The 20,056-nt window shown below is 45.3% G+C and overlaps 1 protein-coding gene across 1 annotated transcript in view; it reads right to left on the bottom strand.

The window, feature by feature from the left end:
- The window catches only part of ADAMTS7 (ADAM metallopeptidase with thrombospondin type 1 motif 7), a gene marked incomplete at its 5' end in the record, with an annotated part of 164,896 nt that overhangs the window by 127,249 nt on the left and 17,591 nt on the right, over window positions 1-20,056 (bottom strand). The window contains 5 exons of the mRNA XM_089662222.1: window positions 678-821; window positions 3,437-3,586; window positions 7,674-7,798; window positions 10,953-11,036; window positions 12,134-12,336. Of these exons, the coding sequence (XP_089518348.1) occupies window positions 678-821; window positions 3,437-3,586; window positions 7,674-7,798; window positions 10,953-11,036; window positions 12,134-12,336 (706 nt within the window). The remainder of the gene's footprint in view (window positions 1-677; window positions 822-3,436; window positions 3,587-7,673; window positions 7,799-10,952; window positions 11,037-12,133; window positions 12,337-20,056) is intronic.

Raw genomic sequence — 20,056 nt, 5'->3', positions numbered from 1 at the left:
CGGAGACTGCGAGCCAGGCCTCCTCCCCCGACATCAGTGCCTGACCTGACAAATGTGCTTCTGGAAGAATGGTCCAACCTTCCCATAGACACCCTCCTAAACCTTGTGGACAGCCTTCCCAGAAGAGTTGAAGCTGTTATAGCTGCAAAGGGCGGGGCCAACTCAATATTGAACCCTATGGACTAAGACTGGGAGGCCATTAAAGGTCATGTAGGTGGAAAGGGCAGGGCCAACTCAATATTGAACCCTATGGACTAAGACTGGGAGGCCATTAAAGGTCATGTGTGTGGAAAGGGAGGGGCCAACTCAATATTGAACCCTACGGACTAAGACTGGGAGGCCATTAAAGGTCATGTGCGTGGAAAGGGAGGGGCCAACTCAATATTGAACCCTATGGACTAAGACTGGGAGGCCATTAAAGGTCATGTGCGTGGAAAGGGAGGGGCCAACTCAATATTGAACCCTACGGACTAAGACTGGGAGGCCATTAAAGGTCATGTGCGTGGAAAGGGAGGGGCCAACTCAATATTGAACCCTACGGACTAAGACTGGGAGGCCATTAAAGGTCATGTGCGTGGAAAGGCCGGCGGCCCAATACTTTTGGCAATATAGTGTATATATATATAATATATATATACAGTATATGTAAATTTAGTAAACAATTTTCTGGAACTTACTCCAAGAAGCGAGTGATGTAGTCTCTGCTGCAGCGGGACCAGGTCAGTGGGGAGGTGTCATAGAGAAGCTGCGGTGACATAATATGAGGTCTCTTCCCTCTGGGCTCGCAGTCGTTGCCATTGCCATCATGCTGAACACCAAAACTAGCTCACAAGAGAAGAGAGGTGAGTCAGGTAAGTCTGCGCACTACTTACATCTTAGAATAAAGACTTCAAAATAGAAATACACATTTGTTCAGGATTTCAGTTGCACTGATTAGGACCAAACTAACATTTTCATATTTCTATCAGCTCAGTACAATATTCAATAATTCCTTAAAAATCTGTTTCCATTTTAGCTAGGACTGCTCATGCTTTACATGCTGCATAAAGTGCATCATGCGATAATGCGCTTTAAGCAGTATGCAGCATGTACATTTGAAGGGGCTGCCTAATGCACCATAAAAGGTGCATGCAGCACTTTTCGCAGTACGCAGCAATACAAGTGCGTTAAGAAGGTTGGCCGGGTGCCATTCAGAATGAGTAGACCTGCATTGCATGTGATGCACTTTACTGTGCGTTGTGATAACGCATGCATTACAGAAGGCTGATGGTGTGACTGGGGTCATATGGTTTCTATTAATACAATGCAAGCAATGACAAATTGTGACCACCAGCATTCTGTCATATTTTACTTTTCTAATAATATTTTATGGCACATCCATGAGTGGTACTTTACATTCATCAGCCTTTGCTTTATTCCACTAGAAAGGCATTAGATGACAGGATATTAACTAGTTAAAGACACTGGTTGTGTTACACATGCCCCCCCAAAAATTCTCAAAGTACACAGGGCATCCATAGAGCATCCAGTTCTTCTGCCCCTTTGCCACATCTCCCCCCCGCCCCCATCCAGATTGCTGGCAAATTCTTGGCTCTGAAAATTAAATCAGGATTTGCTGTGTGAACACATAAACTCCAGCAACTGCAACTGTCAAAGAAAATAACAATCTGACTCAGTGTTTATCAACATTGTTCAGACAGAAAACAGAGATACAATGCAACATTGTTTATAAACATTGTTCAGACAGGAAATAGAAAGATAGAAAGTAACATTGTTCAGACAGGAAATAGAAAGTAACATTGTTCAGACAGGAAATAGAAAGATACAAAGGGACATTGTTTATAAACATTGATCAGACAGGCGATAGGGAGATACAAAGTAACATTGTTTATAACATTGATCAGACTGGAGATAAGAGAGACACAAAGTAACATTGTTTATTATATTGATCAGTTGGGAGATAGAGAGGTACAAAGTAACATTGTTTATAAACATTGATCATACAGGAGATAAAGAGATACAAAGTAACATTGATAATAAACATTGTTCAGACGGGAGTTAAAGAGATACAAAGTAACATTGTTAATAAACATTGATCAGACGGGAGATAGAGAGATACAAAGTAACATTGTTTATGAACATTGATCAGACGGGAGATAGAGAGATACAAAGTAACATTGTTTATAAACATTGTTCAGGTGGGAGATAGAGAGATACAAACTAACATTGTTTATAAACATTGTTTAGGCAGGAGATAGAGAAATACAAAGTGCAATTGTTTATAAACATTGATCAGACGAGAGATGGAGAGATACAAAGTAACATTGATAATAAATATTGTTCAGGCGGGAGATAGAGAAATACAAAGTAACATTGTTTATAAACATTGTTCAGATGGGAGATAGAGAGATAGAAAGTAACATTGTTTATAAACATTGTTTAGGCAGGAGATAGAGAGATAGAAAGTAACATTGTTTATAAACATCGATCAGACGGGAGATAGAAAGATACAAAGTAACATTGTTTATAAACATCGATCAGACGGGAGATAGAGAGATACAAAGTAACATTGTTTATAAACATTGATCAGACGGGAGATAGAGAGATACAAAGTAACATTGTTTATAAACATTGATCAGACAGGAGATAGAGAGATGCAAAGTAACATTGTTTATGAACATTGTTCAGATGGGAGATAGAGAGATACAAAGTAACATTGTTTATAAACATTGTTCAGGTGGGAGATAGAGAGATACAAACTAACATTGTTTATAAACATTGTTTAGGCAGGAGATAGAGAAATACAAAGTGCAATTGTTTATAAACATTGATCAGACGAGAGATAGAGAGATACAAAGTAACATTGATAATAAATATTGTTCAGGCGGGAGATAGAGAAATACAAAGTAATATTGTTTATAAACATTGTTCAGATGGGAGATAGAGATAGAAAGTAACATTGTTTATAAACATTGTTTAGGCAGGAGATAGAGAGATAGAAAGTAACATTGTTTATAAACATCGATCAGATGGGAGATAGAAAGATACAAAGTAACATTGTTTATAAACATTGTTTAGGCAGGAGATAGCGAGATAGAAAGTAACATTGTTTATAAACATCGATCAGACGGGAGATAGAAAGATACAAAGTAACATTGTTTATAAACATCGATCAGACGGGAGATAGAGAGATACAAAGTAACATTGTTTATAAACATTGATCAGATGGGAGATAGAGAGATACAAAGTAACATTGTTTATAAACATTGATCAGATGGGAGATAGAGATACAAAGTCACAACATTAATGAACATTGTTCTGACAGGAAATAGATACAAAGTAACATTTTTCATACACATTGTTTTAGATGGGAGATAGAGATATATTTTATATATAGACCCCTAAGAGTTTAAGATAACATCTGCAGGTTATTTACCTGTGTCCCAGTTCATGAGTGACTGTGAATGCTGAGGGCAGACCTGTGTCTTCATTAATGTTGCAGCTCCGGTGAGCTTGGCACATGCCAGACACATGGGAAAGACCAAGGGTTTCACATGGGCGATTCATAGAGGCACAGATGTCTCTTCTGTAGCAACAAGAAACACAGCACTGACTTGCAACCTATAGTTGTATCTGGACACTGAAGATTTCTGCACTGACTACATTAGAAAAGCATATAGGTCTTTGTAACTGGTTGCCCATTTTTCACATTTGTCAATATCTGTAAAACTTAGATTAAAAAAATGATGGTCTAGAACAGTCATTCTCAACCAGGGTTTCTCCAGAAGTTCTCAGGGGTCCTTGGGTCATGGTTGACTGACCTCTCATTTGATGGTGCCTACATATTTCTGGATCCAAAGCCACTTGGCACAGAGCAATGATCTTTTTAGTTGTTTGTACAGTAATGGTACCATTCTAACCAACATTTTAACCTCCCTAGCGGTCTGATTATGTCCATATTGCTGTGCTCAAAGCAGTACATTTTTTTGCATGGTCGTTTTTTTATTGTCGGCCTGTCATTTCTAGGAATAACTCACTGAAATCTGTCCGAGCAAGAGTCTAGTAAACATCCCGGGGAGGATAAAACTTGAAACACAAAATCATAAATTATAATTTAATACATAATCATAAAAAATAATATAATAATAATACATTTAATTCAATAATATAATCAAACCAAAAACACTGAAATGTGAAATAGAGCGCCAAGTTCGCACATCGCTGAGCTCAGTCGCAGAATCGTTTTCAGTGTCTGATGAGGAATTTCCCCCACCAATCATTATCACTCAATTCTGCAAGTGGTTCTGATTTACTATCGCTGTTCTCTAGCCGGTCTAAAACCGCGTCTGACCTAAAGGGACACTTTTTGGACGCCATGGACGTTTCTCAGTTTCCAGGCAGAAAGAACAGTAAAAATGCAGGCAGGGCGCCGGACAAAGCACTCGGGACAAAATGTATGTGAAATGGTTTGATACAGGAATGTTATACTATGTGATTTTAGTGGATTGAGTGAATGTCACTTTTTGACATTTTTAAATTTCCCGCCATTTCCATCCCCCGTACGTCCCGACGTCGCAGGGGACAGAACCCGGAAGACACATCGGCCGGAGGACATGGCCGGGGACACTGCAGGGGGGACATTGCGGGAGCGCAGGACAAGGTAAGTGCTGGAGGGAATCCCAGAGCAACGCTGCAGTGTAATCCCGAGTGTAGCTGGGGGGGGGGGTTACCGCTTGTGGCGCTGAAACTTTACCCCGAGCTACACTCAGGAATACCTCCAGGGAGGTTAAAGGAGTCCATTCTTCTCAATGGCCAACAATTTAAGGGGCACTCTTCCCACTTCCCACCAATGTAAGGAACATTCTCCCCATTGACCCCCAATGTAAGGGACATTCTTCCCACTGACCACCAATGTAAGGGACATTCTTCCCACTGACCAGCAATGTAAGGGACATTCTTCCCACTGACCAGCAATGTAAGGGACATTCTTCCCACTGACCCCCAATGTAAGGGACATTCTTCCCGCTGATCACCAATATAAGGGCCATACTCCCCGTTGACCACCAATGTAAGGGACATTCTTCCCACTGACCCCCAATGTAAGGGACATTCTTCCCACTGATCACCAATGTAAGGGACATTCTTCCCACTGACCCCCAATGTAAGGGACATTCTTCCCACTGATCCCCAATGTAAGGGACATTCTTCCCACTGATCACCAATGTAAGGGACATTCTTCCCACTGACCCCCAATGTAAGGGACATTCTTCCCACTGATCCCCAATGTAAGGGACATTCTTCCCACTGATCACCAATGTAAGGGACATTCTTCCCACTGACCCCCAATGTAAGGAACATTCTTCCCACTGACCCCCAATGTAAGGGACATTCTTCCCACTGACCCCCAATGTAAGGCACATTCTTCCCACTGATCACCAATGTAAGGGACATTCTTCCCACTGACCCCCAATGTAAGGAACATTCTTCCCACTGACCCCCAATGTAAGGGACATTCTTCCCACTGACCCCCAATGTAAGGGACATTCTTCCCACTGATCACCAATATAAGGGCCATTCTCCCCGTTGACCACCAATGTAAGAAGCATTCTTCCTACTGATCACCAATGTAAGGGACATTCTCCCCACTGATCACCAATGTAAGGGACATTCTCCCCACTGATCACCAATGTAAGGGACATTCTCCCCACTGATCACCAATGTAAGGAGCATTCTTCTCACTGAATTTTAATGCAAGGAACATTATTCCCAATGACCACCAATGTAAGGAATATTCTCCCCACTGGCAAACAATTTAAGGGACATTCTTCCCAAAAGGCCTAATTATTCATTTAAGCAGGGTTCCACAAGACCTGAATGTGATTTCAAGTCTCCCTCTGGGGTAAAAAGGTTGGAAAAAGCTGGTCTAGAGAAATGGTTCCCAACCTTGGTCCTCAAGTACCACCAACAAGTCATGTTTCCAGGATTTCCTTCATCTTGTACAGGTGCTTTAAATCAATGTGTTAGGAACATCATGTGGAAGGTCATGCTAGCTGTAATTCTCATGACTATAAATGTACACACGCACACAGGCACGGGTGGATTCACGGGCATGTCCACCACAGATACTGGTGCCTAGTGTGCTATTTAAACCTGGGCCTGGACTCTGTACCCCCCTGCACATTGCCAGTCTCTGCTTGCTCCTGACCTTGATCCTGCTCATGATTTGGTGGCTTCCTGCTCAATTGTGACCGAACTTGGCTTGTGACCCAACTCTGATATCTACTGAACGTGGCGTATTCTGGGTACCCTCACTGTTATGCTTTTTGCTTCCTTCCACCATTGCTCCCACATTCATGTCTTTGGTTCCAGTTTCCTGGCACCTGCACCCTTCCATTGTTCCTGCAGCCAACATTGAAGGGCGCTTGGACAGGAATTGTGCAAGAGGCCACCCTCGTCATCTCAAGCTCCTTGTACAGGTATGTGACACATTTAGGGGGATTTACCAAAGCTGGAGCACACAGAATGTGGTGCAGCTATGCATCATAACCAATCAGCTTCCAGGTTTTATTGTCAAACAAGTTGATATTAGAAGCTGATTGGTTACTATGCACAGCTGCACTGGCTATTGTGTGCTCCAGTTTTAGTAAATGAACCTCAATGTCAATGCCTTGACAACTTTTTTATTTATGGGAGATTCCCAAAACATGGCCTGTTGGGGGTACCTGAGGAATGAGGTTCAGAAACATTGGTCTAGAACAGTGGTCTCAAAACTGCGGCCAATGTGGCCCTTGGCTTGCCTTTACCAGGCCCTTGGAGCACAATTCCACCAACTTTCACCATCGATGGGATACTATTCTTCTGTATTGATGGGGCACTATTCTTTCCATTGATATTCACAATGTGGCACTATTCTTTCCATTCAAACCAATGATGGTGCATTGCTTATGTTTTCTGATGCCGGGGCATTTTTTATTCCCACATGTCCCAGTCTGGCCCCCATAAAGTCTGAAGAACAGCAAACTGGCCCTTTGCTTAGAAAGTTTTGAGACCCCTGGCGTAGAACAACATACTGGTATGGCTAACGTGTCTACAAATGGAGAGGAAAGGTCTGCAGATGCTCAGAAAGAGGAATTCAGCCCTCATGTGTGAAATGTCAGAATGGATAATACCCATGCAGCCTACACCAGGGGTGGGCAACTGTGGCCCTCCAGCTGTTGGTGAACTACAAGTCCCATCATGCCTCTGCCTTTGGGAGTCATGCTTGTAACTCTCAGTTTTGCAATGCCTCATGGGACTTGTAGTTCTACAACAGCTGGAGGGTCACAGTTGCCCACCCCTGGCCTACATCAACCAATCTTCTTTTCCATTTCATACAGTAACCAGGGGCAGACTGACAACTAATGGGCCCCCCGGGCAATAGGGGATCATGGGGCCCCTGTGTCCTTACCCAAACTCAAAAAAGCCTATGAAAAAGGTACCAGGGGCATCTCATGGGGCCCCCTACTGACCCCTGGCCCTCGGGCAGTGCCCGAGTTTCCAAATGGTCAGTCCGCCCCTGACAGTAACACATGGGATCTGATTGGCTGCAATGTAGGACCACGACAGTTAAGCTTTCTAAACCCTCTGATACATATACTCTGACACTCATACTCTTGTAACCTGTGTCCAGTCACCTGGTAAGAAGAACAGCCACGTCATGGTGTAAAGGGTGATCTTCGCTCTTCATATTGATGTTCTTCTGCCATTTGCAGAAGCTGCGCAGAGAGTTGTCCGCATGATGAGTAATCTTCAGGTCCTCCTAAGAGATAAGGAAAGCCCTCCATATTAGACAGAACACCCATCTATCGTCATATCGCCCTCTAGTTTAAACGTTTCCTAAAATACTTATACTAATCTTTCAATCTGTCCATTGCTATGAATCCTCTACATATATGTCAACTCAACTGTATCAGTCTCCATCCGTTCCCACTCGGTCCCTACTAAAACTTAAAAACCCAGCAAAAAGGGCGCCCCATCCTAGTGCATTACCCCAAAACACCATTTAATAATAAAAGACACAATGTATATGCCCTCATCATATCACGACTCAACTACTGCAACTCCCTCCTCACTGGCCTGCCTCGCCGCTGGCTATCCCCGCTTCAGTCGATCCTGAATATGGCTGCCAGACTCATTCACCTTTCCAACTGCTCCATCTCCACCACCCCCCTCTGCCAATCCCTCCACTGGCTTCCACTCAGTGTCCTCCACCCCCCTCTGCCAATCCCTCCACTGGCCTCCACTCAGTGTCCTCCACCCCCCTCTGCCAATCCCTCCACTGGCTTCCACTCAGTGTCCTCCACCCCCCTCTGCCAATCCCTCCACTGGCTTCCACTCAGTGTCCTCCACCCCCTCTGCCAATCCCTCCACTGGCTTCCACTCAGTGTCCTCCACCCCCCTCTGCCAATCCCTCCACTGGCCTCCACTCAGTGTCCTCCACCCCCCTCTGCCAATCCCTCCACTGGCTTCTGATTGCGCAACGGATTAAATTCAAAATCCTAACACTGACGTACAAAGCCGTCCACCATACTGCCCCGAACTACATCACTGACCTAATATCCAAGTACCGCCCAACACGCACACTCCGCTCCTCACAAGACCTCCTTCTCTCTAGTTCCCTGGTCTCCTCCTCCCATGCCCGCCTCCAGGACTTCTCCAGGGTGTCACCCATCCTCTGGAACTCCCTGCCCCAACCCATCAGATTATCACCTACTCTCCTCTCCTTTAGGCGCACCCTGAAAACCCACCTCTTCAGGGAAGCCTACCCCACCCCCTGTTAACTTGCCGACCTCCTCCACTCTTCCTACCACTCCATCCCCCACAGCTATCTCCTCCTGTGCCACCATCCCCTCCCTCCTAGATTGTAAGCTCAAAAGAGCAGGGCCCTCGATCCCCTCATGTTTTGCATTGTATTGGTATTGTTCTGTCACATGTTCTGTCCCCCTTTGTAATGTACAGCGCTGAGCGAACTATCGGCGCTTTATAAATACTGTATAATAATAATAATAATAATAATATATACTCAGGAAACTGTATAACGACAAATATAAATGAATCTTGGCACTAGATTTCTCTGTGTCTCAAAGGCCTAAACCACCAATATAGGAGACCTTTGCAATACTATACTGCAGAAAGCAAGCATGCCAACGTGTTCCAAGGGAATATTCCCTTCATCAGGGCTCTGAGGTAATGCACTAGGCTGGTGAGCCCTTTTTATAATTTTTTTTCATCCAGAATTAATGATTTCTCCTATCCCAAGAGGGCTGCAAAGCCACAAGTGGATCCTTGGCACCGTTCTGATTGATCGACAACCATCTTCATAGTCTACAAACCTCTCAGCTTACAGTTAAGTTTCCTCCTTATGGCCTTTAACACTTGAGCACTGGTGTGGTGTGTGATGTACATTATCCTTTTGCAGGGGTGCTCAACCTGTGGCCCGTAAGTCACATGTGGCCCTCAGAGCCCTCTGATGTGGCCCTCGACCTCAAACTGAATACAGGAGTTTGGGTGACTTTCAGAAAGTGCACCACACCCAAAAAACATAATAGAAGTCTATAGCAAAGCACTGCACCCGTGGTGTGAGTAAACCACAGTACATTAGCAACCTTATAGGGGGCCAGAACAGTAAGGGCTCATTTACATTTGTGGTTTGGGGGGGCAGGTGGTTTTTACCACCCCCTCCATACCACTAGTGTAGCAGCGGGGTAGCAATGGCAACCCTGCCCCTATGCTCCAGGAGGCCCGTGTGGTCTCCCTGTTCCCTGTTACACTTGGACAGGAAGGGCGACATATACAATCTTCTCCATTTTCCTCCTACAATTGTTGAAAGCAGGCTTCTCCTATGAAAGCAACCCTGCCCCCATGCTCCAGGAGGCCCGTGTGGCCTCCTTACTCCCTTTTACACTTGGACAGGAGGGGCGGCATATACAATCTTCTCCATTTTTCTCCTACAACTGTTGAAAGCAGGCTTCTCCTATGAAAGCAACCCTGCTCCATGCTCCAGGAGGCCCGTGTGGCCTCCCTGCTCCCTATTACACGTGGACAGGAGGGGCGGCATATACAATCTTCTCCATTTTCTCCTACAACTGCTAAGAGCAGGCTTCTCCTATGAAAGCAACCCTGCACCCTATGCTCCAGGAGGCCCTTGTGGCCTCCCTGCTCCCTGTTACACTTGAACAGGAGGGGCAGCATATACAATCTTCTCCATTTTCCTCCTACAACTGTTGAAAGCAGGCTTCCCCTATGAAAGCAACCCTGCCCCCATGCTCCAGGAGGCCCGTGTGGCCTCCCTGCTCCCTGTTACACTTGGACAGGAGGGGCGGCATATACAATCTTCTCCATTTTTCTCCTACAACTGTTGAAAGCAGGCTTCTCCTATGAAAGCAACCCTGCCCCTATGCTCCAGGTGGCCCATGTGGCCTCCCTGCTCCCTGTTACACTTGGACAGGAGGGGCAGCATATACAATATTCTCCATTTTCCTCCTACAACTGTTGAAAGCAGGCTTCTCCTATGAAAGCAACCCTGCCCCCTATGCTCCAGGAGGCCCGTGTGGCCTCCCTGCTCCCTGTTACACTTGGACAGGAGGGGCGGCATATACAATCTTCTCCATTTTCCTCCTACAACTGTTGAAAGCAGGCTTCTCCTCTTCTCCCTCCTGCTGGCCTTCAGCGGCTGCAGGAGGAAAATGTTCATTATGCTACTCAAAATAAAAAAATTTAAAATCTGAAGCACTTTATTTTACTTCATTGTGGCCTGCGACTGGTTACCAAATGACTTAAGTGTCCCTCGCTCTTCAGAAGGCTAAGCACCCCTGTCCTACTGGCACACTGCTCTATGCTCCCTCATGTTTACCTCCCTTTATTCTCTTGTTCCACTGCCCCATTGGCTGTCAATAGGTGCCTCTCGATGTTACCTCCTCACTCTCTAGCAGGATCAGACGCACGATAACAATGTTTATCCTGTTCCCAATGCTAGCGTCATGGAAGAGCCCAGCAACCTGCAAGAGAAGATCCCAACATGTGAGTCAACCAGTGAAGGAACACATACACTACAGTGCAAAAGTTACAGGCGCTTGTGAAAAAATGCAGTAACTTAGGAATGCTTCCAGAAATAGAAGTGTCAATTGTTTAGTTTTAGCAATTAATAAAATGGAAATTAGATGAACAGAAGAGAAATCCAAATCCAATCGATATCTGGTGTGATCCCCCTTTGTCATACATTTCCCCTACTGCCCAGGTCCCCCCTGAGCTGCCTCCTTCCCACCGGCAACTGCCAGTAGACAATAGGATCCCTCAGGATGGAGAGTGTGGGAAGGGCCTGGTAAATATGTCACATTTCCAAACCCCTTCCTTTCCTGAATGAACACGAGTGATCGGTACTGATCACTCACTGTGTTCATTCATAACTATGGTGTTTTGTGTTTTTTTTTGTGTTTTTTTCATTGAGGGCAGGCCTTTCAGGTTGGCTGTATGGAGCCCTGTGGTTTCCAACAGCACCCCTGACGATGGGGCTCAGGTAAGTATTGGGGAATGCATAGAATGCATGAAGGTAAAAACCTTGAGCCTTTACAACCACTTTAACTGACCTCAAATCGCCCACTTTGTAACGATACCCCACAAAGATCAAACTCAGAAAGACCAGCCTGTTGGCAATCATGGTTCGGTTATTTATAAATGGAACAATAGGCACAACCTTTTTTTTATAACCCCTCAGTTTATTTTTTGCCATTTGTATCCCACTGGGGGAGATTTCCCTTCACTTCCTGTTTCATAGCCAAAACAGGATGTGAGAGAAAATCCCCCCCTCCCCAGCTCATCAGAGCTAGGGTTCCATTGGAAAATGTCCCCTCTATTACATTTCTGGGGGAAAATCCAAAATTTGGGGTTCTCTTTATTTTCACTTTCAATGATAATGGTAAACAGAACAAATCGAGAGGGGGGATCTCCCTAACGGGGGCCACCAAAAGCAATAAGTACCTGACGGGGGTTCTAATCCCTCTCCACTCCACCCGAAACTAAAAAAAAACAAGTTCTGCCTTTTATTCTACTTTAGTGGCAATGCGGTTATTAGTTCGCCAGGTTTGCTCGCTCTCACCATGTTCATGACGGTCAACACATAGTTTTCCACGTTGTTACTTCCATGATATTCCACCATTTTGGGATCAGCGACAACCAAAGTTTCCACCCATTTTTCTTTGCTGATGGAGCGGCGGGATATGGGGCGCTCTCGATGTTGTTTTTGTGATTGCTCCCAGCGCTCCCTTCTCCTCTCCCATTTATCAGACGAGTCTGGAGTCTCTAAGAGAAGAAGAGATAAGAGATGTTCCCAAAAGTGTTCTTAGGTCCAAGGCACTGGATTCAGATCTTTGGGGGTTCTGGCCTGCACCCACTGCCCGCCCGATGGCCCATTCACTGGCTGAAAATTTTCATTTTCATTTTGTTTAGTTTTGGATGCATTTGTTAAGCACTTCCAGTCCGGACACTTTCACCCCCTTCCGGTTCGGACACTTTCCCCCCCTTGCAGTTCGGACACTTTCCCCCCCCTTCCAGTCCGGACACTTTCACCCCCTTCCAGTCCGGACACTTTCCCCCCCTTCCAGTCCGGACACTTTCATCCCCTTCCAGTCCAGACACTTTTACCCCCTTCCAGTCCGGACACTTTCACCCCCTTCCAGTCCGGACACTTTCCCCCCCTTCCAGTCCGGACACTTTCCCCCCCTTCCAGTCCAGACACTTTCCCCTACTTCCAGTCCGGACACTTTCACCCCCTTCCAGTCCAGACACTTTCCCCCACTTCCAGTCCGGACACTATCACCCCCTTCCAGTCCGGACACTTTCACCCCCTTCCAGTCCGGACACTTTCCCCCCCTTCCAGTCCGGACACTTTCCCCCCCTTCCAGTCCAGACACTTTCCCCTACTTCCAGTCCGGACACTTTCACCCCCTTCCAGTCCAGACACTTTCCCCCACTTCCAGTCCGGACACTATCACCCCCTTCCAGTCCGGAACACTTTCACCCCCTTTCCAGTCCGGACACTTTCTCACCCCTTCCAGTCCGGACACTTTTACCCCCCTTCCAGTCTAGACACTTTCCCCCCCCTTCCAGTCCTGACACTTTCACCCCCTTCCAGTCCGGACACTTTCCCCCCCTTCCAGTCCGGACACTTTTACCCCCTTGCAGTCCGGACACTTTCACCCCCTTCCAGTCCGGACACTTTTACCCCATCCAGTCCGGACACTTTCACCCCCTTCCAGTCCGGACACTTTCCCCCCCTTCCAGTCCGGACACTTTCCCCCCCTTCCAGTCCAGACACTTTCCCCTACTTCCAGTCCGGACACTTTCACCCCCTTCCAGTCCAGACACTTTCCCCCCCTTCCAGTCCGGACACTTTCACCCCCTTCCAGTCCGGACACTTTCACCCCCTTCCAGTCCGGACACTTTCACCCCCTTCCAGTCCGGACACTTTCCCCCCCTTCCAGTCCGGACGCTTTCACCCCCTTCCAGTCCGGACACTTTCACCCCCTTCCAGTCCGGACACTTTCACCCCCTTCCAGTCCGGACACTTTCATCCCCCTTCCAGTCCAAACACTTTCACCCCCTTCCAGTCCGGACACTTTCACCCCCTTTCAGTCCGGACACTTCCCCCCCCCCCCTTCCAGTCCGGGCACTTTCACCCCCCTTCCAGTCCGCACACTTTCACCCCCTTCCAGTCCGGACACTCCCCCCCTTCCAGTCCGGACACTTTTACCCCCCTTCCAGTCCAGACACTTTCACCTCCTTCCAGTCCGGACACTTTCACCCCCTTCCAGTCCGGACACTTCCCCCCCCCCTCCAGTCCGGACACTTTCACCCCCCTTCCAGTCCGGACACTCCCCCCCCTTCCAGTCCGGACACTTTCCCCCCTTCCAGTCAGGACACTTTCACCCCCTTCCAGTCCGGACACTTTCACCCCCTTCCAGTACGGACACTTTCCCCCCCTCCCAGCTCGGACACTTTCACCCCCCTTCCAGTCCAGACACTTTCACCCCCTTCCAGTCCGGACACTTCCCCCCCCTTCCAGTCCGGACACTTTCACCCCCCTTCCAGTCCGGACACTCCCCCCCCTTCCAGTCCGGACACTTTTACCCCCTTCCAGTCCGGACACTTTCACCCCCCTTCCAGTCCGGACACTTTCACCCCCCTTCCAGTCCGGACACTTTCACCCCCTTCCAGTCCGGACACTTTCCCCCCCGTCCAGCTCGGACACTTTCACCCCCCTTCCAGTCTGGACACTTTCCCCCCCTTCCAGTCCGGACACTTTCACCCCCTTCCAGTCCGGACACTTCCCCCCCCCTTTCAGTCCGGACACTTTCACCCCCTTCCAGTCCGGACACTTTCCCCCCTTCCTGCCCCCAGGCCAATTTTCAGCTTTCAGTGCTGTCGCACTTTGAATGACAATTGCGCGGTCATGCAACACTGTACCCAAATTAATTTTTTAGCAATTTTTTGAGACAGATAAAACTTTATTTTGGTGGTATTTATTAACCACTGGGATTTTTATTTTTTTTGCTATATAAATGAAAAAGTCCAAAAATTTAGAAAAAAAAGTGTTTTTCTTATAAAATTTTGCGAATAAATAATCTTCCTTCATAAATCTTGGCCAAAATGTATTCCGTTATCTTTTTAGTAAAAACAAATAACCCAAATTAGTTGATAACCAAAAATTATAATTGTTTTACAAATGTTTTTTTTTAATTTGTATTTTATTTTTTTATATTATTAATATTATTATTAATATTTATGGGTTTTTTTTTTAACATACTGTCACCCTAGCAGTACTACTTGTGGGGGGTGATGAAGATTTTTTTTTTTTTTTTTTACACTGATTGCAGGCAGTAAAAGCAATCATTTCTCCTTCTCTCTGTCTGTATTTCTGCAGCCAATGAGAAATACTGTGTGAGCTGTGATTGGTCACAGCTTGTCACATGGTACAAGGCTGTTGTGAATAGCCCTGTACCATGTGACCTCTGTGATCATTCACAGATTTCACACGTAGTAAGCAATGATGTCAGAAGTGACATCTTGCTTACTACTCCATGTGATCACTGATTGGCCAATCAGTGATCACATGATCGGGACCTCACACAGAGGTCCCGTACAATGATCGGTATTCCTCTGTGTCTGGAGGACACAGCGGGCACCGGATCGCGGTGCTACGCACTCCCAGGAGGTGCACACAATCCAAAATGTTGGGCGCCGTTTATGAACGGCTACCCACCTCTGCGCTGCCACCGTTCAGCCGTTTATATACAGCGGCCGGACGGCAAGTGGTTAATTGAAGAGTTTTGGTTTGACATATTCATTACATTGAGTCAATTCATTTTCGGAATTCATTTCATTTCGTATATTTGTTGGTCCCAGTGAATTTGAAAAATTTTGCAGTTTTTTTTGAAAATTGCTATATTTCACTTTTCAAATTCGATATATGGATGCAATATTTGAATTTTGGATAATATTGACTGGTGTCATGTCCATTTGAAGTTAAAGTGTTACTAAACCCACAACTGTAAAAATCAGTCTGTAGAGGCAGTAAAGCATGCTTCTTATATTCACTGTGGAACCTAAGGGGTTAATCCTCTGCATTGTGTAAAAAGGCTGTTTGATCCTGTCTTCTCTGATCCTCCCCTTCTTGCATTGTCCCCGACCCATCTCCTGATAACACAGAGTCTTGGGAGTCACTCTACATATGCTCAGTTTAGTGTGTATGTGTTAGAGAGTTTTTTTTCCTTTGGGAGGGTGCATGTGATCAGCACAGGGCTAATCAGCACTATCCAGACAGAAGTAAGGGGTCCTGCAGCCTCACAGGACAGTCAGAGGAGAATGAAAACTCCTCTTACAAGCTTTAATCAGTGCTGTGCGGGACACTGATAGAAGTCACAAGACAGTGGTTACAGTGCATTTCTCTCTGCAACACAGAAAGCCAGACCTTCTTACTTAAACCCAAAGAGAAAACATTAGGAAAACCTGGCTCTACTGGTTAGATTTAATGTACAGTTGTGTTCAAAATAATAGCCGTCAGACATCACTAACCGGATCAATCACTGTTTTTGGTGGAAATTATATTTCTACATGGCAAATAATTTCCTAGCAGGTGTAGAAGAATAGCCAAAATGGGGCGGACTCAGCCAACAATCAGCCCCAGGAAGATGAAAGAAGGTGTGACGTTCCCTGTGAGGACTATTACAATTAGAAGACGCCGATGTGAAGCCAAGCTATCTGCAAGAAGTCCCCGCAAAGTCCCACTGTTGGGAAAAAGACGTGTGCTGAAGAGGTTACAATCTGCCAAAGAGCACATTGACCGGCCTAAAGAGAAATGGACTGTGGACAGTAAGATTGTTCTTTTTGGGTCTAGTGGGCGGAGACAGTTTGTCAGACGACCCCCAAACACTGAATTCAAGCCACAGTACACTGTGAAGACCGTGAAGCATGGTGGTGCAAGCATCATGATATGGGGATGTTTCTCATACTACGGTGTTGGGCCTATTTATCGCATACCAGGGATCATGGATCAGTTTGAATCCATCAGAATACTTGAAGAGGTCATGCTGCCTTATGCTGAAGAGGAAATGCCCTTGAAATGGGTGTTACAACAAGACAACGACCCCAAACACACCAGTAAACGGGCAACATCTTGGTTCCAGACCAACAAGATGGACGTTATGGAGTGGCCAGCCCAATCCCCGGATCTTCATCCAATAGAAAACTTGTGGGGTGACATCAAAAATGCAGTTTCTGAGGCAAAACCAAGAAATCGAGAAGAACTGTGGAATGTGGTCCAATCATCCTGGGCTGGAATACCTGATCACAGGGGCCAGAAGTTGGGGGACTCCATGCAACACAGATGTACAGCAGTTCTCAGAAACAGTGCGACTACAACCAAATATTCATGAAGTCATTCAAAGGAAAGCAAAATCTTCAAACATTTCTCAGTTTATATAGTGAATGTTTGAGTTTGTAAAGAAGAATACAAACACGGAGATTCTTTTGAACCGTCTAATATTCACTTTTCTTCCATTTTTTTAGAGGAACAACACAAATTTGATGTATTTTTCTTCATGTTGTGATTTGGAATAGAATGTGTCGTGTTCCCAATGCATTTGTGTGGATGGAAATAAAAGCTATTAGAAGGATTTTCAGCTTTAGTCACTTTTTTCAACACACTGCTATTATTTTGAACACAACTGTATATATTTTCGGATTACAAAACACACAAAATCTCAGATTTTCTAAAGAAAATTTGTTCGGAATTTGCCCTGTGTATGGTCTGCATAAGCAAAGTTCTCAGATTATGTCTGCAGCAATGCGATCTTCTCCAGCGATCTGTATAATGGTCATATGAAGGCGACCACATCCAAGTTCCCATGTACGTTCCTCCAGAGACGGAACGCTTTAAATATAAATGGGAACCGCCACATCCTTTTGCTCGTATACATGGAACTCCGCCAGCTACTGAGCATTTATCACAGATATATCCTCCATGAGAACGCTTTCTGGTCGTTTTAGTATCACATCCCTTCGGAATTACGACTGAAGGATGAGAACAGGAAACAGACTCAACTAGGACATTCGATTGTCCTAGACAAGGATCTGAATGGTTACCTGCGTCAAGTTGTCTCAGAAAGGCAGAAATGTGTTGTCCCTCCTAAGGGCCCATGTACACTGCACCTGATAAACTCACGTTTAGGAGCTGTTCTGCGTTTTTTTCAGCAGCCCCTGAACCCTCCCTAATGTTCTCCTATGTGTCCATGTAGACATCTTCATTTACAGTCGTTTACAGGCAGTTGAGTTTACAGTCGTTTTTTTGAACGCACCAAATTTGCATTCAGCAGTTGATTTTATCAGCGTTTCAAACGCAAAATGCTTGTAAACGCGTCAAATTGCGTTTATAAGCGTTTGCGGCTGAAATTTTTTTCTAACTTTTCCATTCCCCAATGCTGTCCAGAGCCTTTTTTCATCATGAAAAATGCATGGAAAGTGTTTTCAAGGTACTCAAATGGACAAAACACTGAACACAGGATGTTCCTACCAAGCCTGTCACACATTGTAATGACCAATTCACACCTCAGACTTCTCCCGCCCTTGGAAACAAAAGATATGTTAATGACCATTCACACCTCAGACCTCTCCCACCCTTGGAAACAAAAGATATGTTAATGACCATCCACACCTCAGACCTCTCCCACCCTTGGAAAGAAAATATATGTTAATGACCATTCACACCTCAGACCTCTCCCACCCTCGGAAAAAAAAGATATGTTAATGACCATTCACACCTCAGACCTCTCCCACCCTCGGAAACAAAAATATGTTAATGACCATTCACACCTCAGACCTCCCACCCTTGGAAACAAAAGATATGTTAATGACCAATTCACACCTCAGACCTCTCCCACCCTTGGAAACAAAAGATATGTTAATGACCATTCTCACCTCAGACCTCTCCCACCCTTGGAAAGAAAAGATATGCAAATAACCATTCACACCTCAGACCTCTCCCACCCTCGGAAACAAAAGATATGTTAAGGACCATTCACACCTCAGACCTCTCCCACCCTCGGAAACAAAAGATATGTTAATGACCATTCACAGCTCAGACCTCTCCCACCCTTGGAAACAAAAGATATGTTAATGACTATTCATACCTCAGACCTCTCCCACCCTTGGAAACAAAAGATATGTTAATGACCATTTACACCTCAAATTCCTCATGAAGACCGCCTGCCAGGTGGCCTTAATGACTCCCTCCACCAGACATCTTTCCCACCCTTGGAAACAAAAGAAATGTCAATGAGCAACTCACACCTAAGCTAATCTCAACACATACTGCTGTCTCTGCTTCTACTCTCTGTATTTCTCTGAAACAGTCTGAAATAGTTAATAATTTACCACTTTTCATTGCATTCTGGGCATTTGAAAGGTTCTCCTGTGCTTATCTTTAAAAAAACGCTTCTAAACGCAAACGCACATAAATGCGTTATGCAAAAGCGGCTAAACAGGTGTTTTTTTAACCTACGTTTTCCAGCAGTCAGTTTCCATCGTTCAGAAGTGTCCTGTGTACATGGGGCCTAAATGTTATCCAAAAGTTAATGTCATTTTCTTTCATTTTAATTATTTGTATCAGTTTAGAAAATAACAAATAAAAGTTTATAAGATAAAAAAAGAAATGTAGCTAAAATGAAACACTGTCACCTGCGTTTTCTCAGGAGACTCTTTACTAGTATATCAATATGAAAATACAGTCATGGACAAAAATATTGGCACCCCTGGCATTTCTGTCAGATAACCACCTCACCGAAAAAATTGTCGCAATGACAAATGTTTCGGCATTCTCGTGTTTATTTCTTGTGTTTGTATCGGTATGACACCAAAAAAAGTGGAGAAACAAAAAGCTAAATCTGACCCATTCCACGCAAAACCCCAAAAATACACCGGACAAAATTACTGGCATCTTCTCAAAATTGTAAGAAATTATTGCATTCCAAGTTTGTGATGTTCCTGGAATTTGTCATTAAACTCCCCCGTATCCATGACCAGGAGCTGACAACATAGAAATCACACCGACAACCGGGGACAATGGTGACAAATGGCCTCCACCTTCCTGTTGGGTGTCTCTGTGTGCCACATGGGGCATGGAGGAGAGAGAGAGCAGCAAAGAATTGTCTGAGGATTGGAGAACCAAAATGGTGGAAAAGCATGGACAATCTCAAGGTTTCAAGTCCACCTCCAGAGATCTCATTGTTCCTGTGTCCACTGTGCGCAACATTGTCAAGACATTTACAGCCCATGGCACTGTAGCTAATCTCCCTGGACGTGGATGAAAGAGGAAAAATGATCAAAGATTGCAACGAAGGATTGTTGGAATGGTGGTTAAAGAACCTCGATCAACTTCCAGACAAAATCCAAGCTGACCTTCAGTCACCGGGTACAACTGTGTCCGCTCCTGCTATACGTTGCCATCTGATTGAGAAGGGACACTATG

This window comes from Staurois parvus, unplaced genomic scaffold (assembly GCF_062004578.1).
Source record: "Staurois parvus isolate SC_StPar_1 unplaced genomic scaffold, SC_StPar_1.0 ptg001443l, whole genome shotgun sequence".
Taxonomy (NCBI): Eukaryota; Metazoa; Chordata; class Amphibia; order Anura; family Ranidae; genus Staurois; species Staurois parvus.
Note: the sequence above shows the minus strand (reverse complement) of the source record. Positions and strands in the feature narration are given on the sequence as shown.